Source organism: Arabidopsis lyrata (genome assembly GCF_000004255.2).
Source record: "Arabidopsis lyrata subsp. lyrata unplaced genomic scaffold ARALYscaffold_3, whole genome shotgun sequence".
In the NCBI taxonomy this organism is placed as follows: Eukaryota; Viridiplantae; Streptophyta; class Magnoliopsida; order Brassicales; family Brassicaceae; genus Arabidopsis; species Arabidopsis lyrata.
Genome location: NW_003302553.1, coordinates 15,042,860 through 15,048,543, shown reverse-complemented (window position 1 = coordinate 15,048,543; position 5,684 = coordinate 15,042,860). Strand labels below are relative to the sequence as shown.

The following is a 5,684-nucleotide window of genomic DNA, read 5'->3' as shown; positions in this document are numbered from 1 at the left end:
CTTCTGCACTTTTTCGTAGAAAAAGTAGACTGTTGTAGAGAGACCTCCAGGCAGATTAATAACCTTTGATTTTCTCAAGGGTCCAAAAACATCAAATTTCACCAGAACACGCACAAAATCCTTGATTTGTGATCTTACCGGATCGAAAACTACTTCCACAACTTGACCTACTAGATCACCCAATAGAGTAATCGCCTTTTCCGTATAGTAGTTAACATGGATATTACGAATCTGAACCCACAACTCAACAAATTGCAGAGAATCCGGTTGAGGGACTTGCGTCCATCTCTCCAACGCCAATCCCCATTCATTGAAAGTCTGAAAACCCTTTTCAAGGACCTCCACAAGATCATGTTCAGACTTAAAGATAAACTGGAACCTTTCCAAGGAAAGAGCCACACCACGAACTCTTCCAATCTTTTGCCTCTTTCTCGGCATATTGTACACCAAATTCGACATACTCTGACTTTGAGGATTCAACAACCGACCAATCAAGCTTAACACATTCTTCTCACAAGAACTGAATTGAGGGAGATCAGGCATTTCAAAACGAGCATCGACTTCATCCAACGACATGGCCATTAGAGCCTTATCCATTGCAGCCGACATACTTCCAAGCCACTGAACCCGAAAGAACCGCGAGGAATGAGTTGAGGAACTTCGTCAACCAACAAGAAGAGAGCAAACAGAACAACCGCTACCCAGAACATAGATGATAGACCACAAATAGCAACCGAGCTAAAAACCAAACAAACGGAACGAGCCCAGAAACTTCGCCAACCCACAAAGAGAGAACAATCACAGCACCCGCTAGCCCGAGAAGAGAAGACCGACCACCAGCTAGCAACCAAGATAAAAGCCACACAGATCAACACAAATCGGGAAGAACAGCGAGAAGACCTGAAGAACAAACCCTAGCCGCCGAGAGAGATTGTGCACAATAGGTTTACAGAAGGACTAAAACGGTGAGTTTAGCAATAAGGGAAAGTGTTTTTTCCAGACAGATGCTCTATTTTCTTTAGATTGGAATACTCTAACAGAAAAAGAGGGTCCTATGCCCAAAAGAGGGATTTCTTTTTTTTCGGAATTGTTTTTGCATCTAGCTCCTGGACAAACAATTGTATGAGAATATCATCATCTACATTTGTAAACATTAGTATTTTTTTTTATCGTCTTTTGTTATTATTAAACCTTAGAAAAACACTTAAGGTTGGAAAAAGTAAACAAAGAGTTCCGAGTCGAAAACCGGCGGAAAACAATTCCCCGGTGACAAAGTCCTAAGAGAAGGACACACATCAAGAAGTACAAACAAACCCAAAAAGACCATAGCCACAGAAGCTAAGCCTTGATTCTAGCAATCTCGAATGAAACCGTTCAAACAAACAAGAACCTTAATAGAGAAAGGAAACCAGCAGAATTTTCCAAATAAATGAACTAAGATGGGAATAATGAATCTCTCACTTAACCCCCGTCCCAGAAACTTTTACACTTAACGCGCGACCTGACGGAGCCATGAGTGCAATTCAATTCACCCGAAACTTCTGCAAGATCTGGAACTATTGAAATCCAAAGGCTTGAAAGATAAGTAACCACTTCGACAATCTGCTTCTCTTTCCCCAAACCATAACAGAAGTCGAACAACCTCGCTGATGTAGCCGAGATCGCCGGAAGCAAAGCCGAACAACCTCGCTGTCAAAGCCGAGATCGCCGGAAACAGAGCCGAACTAACCTTGCTGAAGAAGCCAAGGTCGCCGGAAGCAAAACCAACCAAAGGTGCATAGGAAGCCACCTAGGCCAGGGACAAAGGCAACCAACGCCAGTAATAAAATTGACAAAGAAGAGACAAGACCAAAGGAGCAATAATCAAACCGCTGCTCCTCAACAAAGATCCACAGAAGAAAGATAAACCACTCCTCGCATCTTGTTCTTCAAAATCAGAACTACTAGAAAAATAAAAACAGAGCAACAAGCAAGAAATTAAACAACAAAACGACCCTCTCACAGCTCCGGCGAGAAGCACCGAAGGCCGGAAAGGCCAGATCTGAGATGGCAAAGAACTTTCTTCTCGGCGGCTAGGTTTTGCTCGAGAGAGATATTTTTTTTAATATACTTAAAACATCAAAAGAGATTGTAAACATTAGTATAGTTTAACAATTGAAGTTTAAATATATTTTTATTTTTAAAATTTTTTTTATGAGAGCTTATTATTTATTGTTATTTTACTACACTTTCGTTAATTTGTTTTAATTCTTAGTCAAGATAACAAAATTTTGATTCAATTTTTATGGATTAATTTTTTTGCTAGTATTCGCTTTTTATATATTTGTGTGGTGTGGGTATTAAAAAAAAAAAAAGAAGTAAAGATATTGTTTTTGTGAAAAAAAAGTAAAGATATTGTTTTTTTTTTTTAAATTCTTTTTTATAGAAAACCACATAAAAAGTTGAAGACTATAACGGAAACGACATCGATAAAATTTGGCAATGTGATACATATGACCGAGATCGTGTCAAAGATACGATGAAAACCCCTATAAAGGGATGAGGAGCAACAAGGGGAGGTTAATCACTTTTCACCGATACGGTCAATCATGTGTAATCTTAGGCTTTGTAATCTTTCAATACCTGTACTTCTACTTCGACAAACTCAATCAAATATCGACATTCAGATAGTTTCTACATACATTATACTAAAAAATTTAGACTTTTTTTTAGTTCAAACCAACTTACAAATAATCCAACTCACACAACAGAATCTTACTAGTTACTTCCACACTTATGGTGGTATATAACATACCGATTGCAGTAGTTTTTAAAGTACCAGTTGTCTAATTCTCTTTATTGATAGATGTTTCGATAGTGGATGTTAACGGATGTTTGTTGTGAATTACAATTGCATGAAAAAAATCATGTGAATAATATATCCAATGTATTTAACAAATATTTGGACCTTTGTTTCTTCTATTCGTTGAATTCCCCAAACTAATAATTCATTATCGTTATATTTAACAAATATTCATTGGTCTGCCTCAGCTAAACCAAAACAAAAGTTAGAGACTGATAACGTAGGCAAGAATGTGTATAATTCTAATTACTTCTTTGATCGTCTTTGTTTTTCTGCTTTGGATTCCTTACACCATACTTCTGCGTATCGGTGTTTATCGTTCTTTCCTCTACAGGCAGAAAAACTTGTGAAATCTGCATTGAATTCAAGGGAAATGGAGCCTTCCCTAGTTTGGTTTCCGACAAAGAGTGCAAAAGCGGAAACTGCAGGGAACAAGAATAAGCCGTGAAGAGTTCATGGGACGAAGCTGGTCTTCTAAAACGTGTAATTAGGAGACTAATAATGACAAGAATATGATGGTGATGATGATGGTAGAAATGAGATTCTGTTAGTTAACACAAGACACGAGATTGAAAAAAAGTAAAGAATTGCAAGTCATTGTGTCTTAATCCTTGGTGAAGAGGAGTGAAAAAGATGGCCTTTTTTAGACCATGCATTATTAAATTCAGTTGATTAGGCACTCATATGTGATGATTGTGATTTCAAAAGCATTAACGAAACGAAATAAACAAACACAAAAAAGGCGCCTCGCCATAGAACTTCTAAAAGGAACAAAGTCCCAAGGAAAAACCCATTGAGCATCCTTGAGATCAGGGAACTATTGTAACTCTTATATATACACTTATTTCACACAAAGTTAAATGTTCCCAAGTAAGATCCTTGAGGTTCAGCAAGTGGCAACAATTTCATAGTTTATATTCAGAATAGCACAAATAAAGTCGCCGAGGTTCAGCAGGAATCAAGTCTTTCAAGTGAAAGGGAGAAACCATCGAGCATCCTTGAGATTTAGGCCGGCGAGTTGAGGGAAGCGTTTGAGGGTGTTGGTTGCAAGATTGAACACACAAATATCCAGATCAAAAGGGATACGAAGACGGGCACGATCATGACGGGTGAAATAGATAGTGTTTGGTTTGATACCAATGGTATGGTTAGCAGGCACGATAATACCCAAGTCGAGAAGCAGGGCTTCATCACCAACAGAATCGACCTCAAGAAGATCAGGGCTGTATTCATTTAGATCTGCATTAGGATCCTTCTTGTAGAGACGGAAGCTCCTACGGTTTTCAAAGTTCGTGCTCTCGACTAACAAAACCTCTCCTGCTATTGATTGTAACGGCAATGCTAAAAGAAGCATAATATTTACGAAGAGAAAACATTGGCTTCGGGTTACTCCCAGTGACATCCTCGAAACCTTGATGTCCAGACAAATCTAGAACTCGAACGCAACGATGAGTAGTAGCAATGTAAAGACGGTAACACCGAAGTACAAGATCACTGAAGCCAGATAACAGCTTGGGGACATCGTCATACAACGGAATGAAAGTGTAATGAGTATCCCCTTTCTTGCAAAAGAATAAATAACCAACAGGGTCAAAGAACCACACTACAACGAAGTCTTCCGTCTTCTCATCTACCCATAAAAGACCTCTGAGATTATCAGTCTTCATTTCCAAACAAGAACCACTAGTTAATCCCCATCTAAATTCCTTATCTCTCACACGCTTGAGACTATATTTACTTGATAAGAGTGCCTCTAGAGGAGGAAGATCAATCCTCCTATTCTCGTTAAACACATCTATAATACACAAACTGAATCCAGAATCTACCACAAGAAACCATTTACCAGAGTTTGCTAGGAATCGAATCTTTGAGAAGTCACTCTCTGTTTTGTAAATTCTGTCTTCTTCTGGATTAAAAAGCAAACAAACGTTTTCTTCAGAGTCTGGAAACAGTATTCACTTTTTCGGGACACTGTTCGTATCGAACTCGAATTCCAGGTTGAACACACAAGCTTCGCGCGATGGAAATCTGCGAATCTTAATTTTTCGAAAATAGATTCCAGCAAATCAGAAGAGAGGTCCGATCAGGTGCGTGAATGATTAAGCATCTCTATGAACTCGAGGAAATCTGACAGATTTACTTTTACATGATGCTTCCAGTGGGCGGAGATGGCAGATGAAGCGGCGACGAACATGGCGGAGAAGAGAGTGATCGTGGGGTTTTTTGTGGGGAATTTTGACTTCGATTAGGAATTTTTTTATTATTAAAACGTCATTGTTTGATATTAAACGATAACTAAAAAGGGATTAAACAGTCATAAAGTGTTGATTAACTGTGGAACCACAAGGTTGCAAAGAAAAAAGAAAAAACTGTGGAACCTCAATCGTTTCATCAAAACAAAATTTGAGACAGAAAAATTGGGAATTCAAGTGATCTTTTACCCACTAGAGAAGTAATCGTTTGGAAAATTTACGAGATGATAAAAACCACCTTAACATTAGGTCGAACGAAAGTTGTTTCGAAGATCTATAATTGGAACTAGAATCGGAAGTTTTCGAAATTTCGTTTTTCTGGAGCTTTAGAAAAATACATTCTTAAATCTGTTGTAAAACTCATGCGCTTCCATTTTAAAATTTGAAAAATACAACCCAAAAACTAATTTTGTGATGATCAACTTTTGCATACTAATATTCATATTTTATTATATAAAGATCACTCTAACAGAGAAGCATACGACAGAATCCGGTGGAATTTTCTATAGGATACTCTACAGGCTGCGGGTTTCTCTAATATATGGGTGCAATGGATTATGCAATGCGTTTCAGGTCCATCTATGAGTGTG

At 38.1% G+C, this 5,684-nt stretch overlaps 1 protein-coding gene across 1 annotated transcript; it reads right to left on the bottom strand.

The window, feature by feature from the left end:
* Positions 1–3,809: 3,809 nt before the first annotated feature.
* On the bottom strand, positions 3,810–4,509 carry LOC9319822 (F-box protein At2g14290). Its single transcript, XM_021032105.1, has 2 exons — positions 4,254–4,509; positions 3,810–4,183 (listed from the first exon to the last, which is right to left on the bottom strand). The coding sequence occupies exons 1-2, from the start codon at positions 4,507–4,509 to the stop codon at positions 3,810–3,812; spliced, it is 630 nt and encodes a 209-aa protein (XP_020887764.1).
* Positions 4,510–5,684: the final 1,175 nt, after the last annotated feature.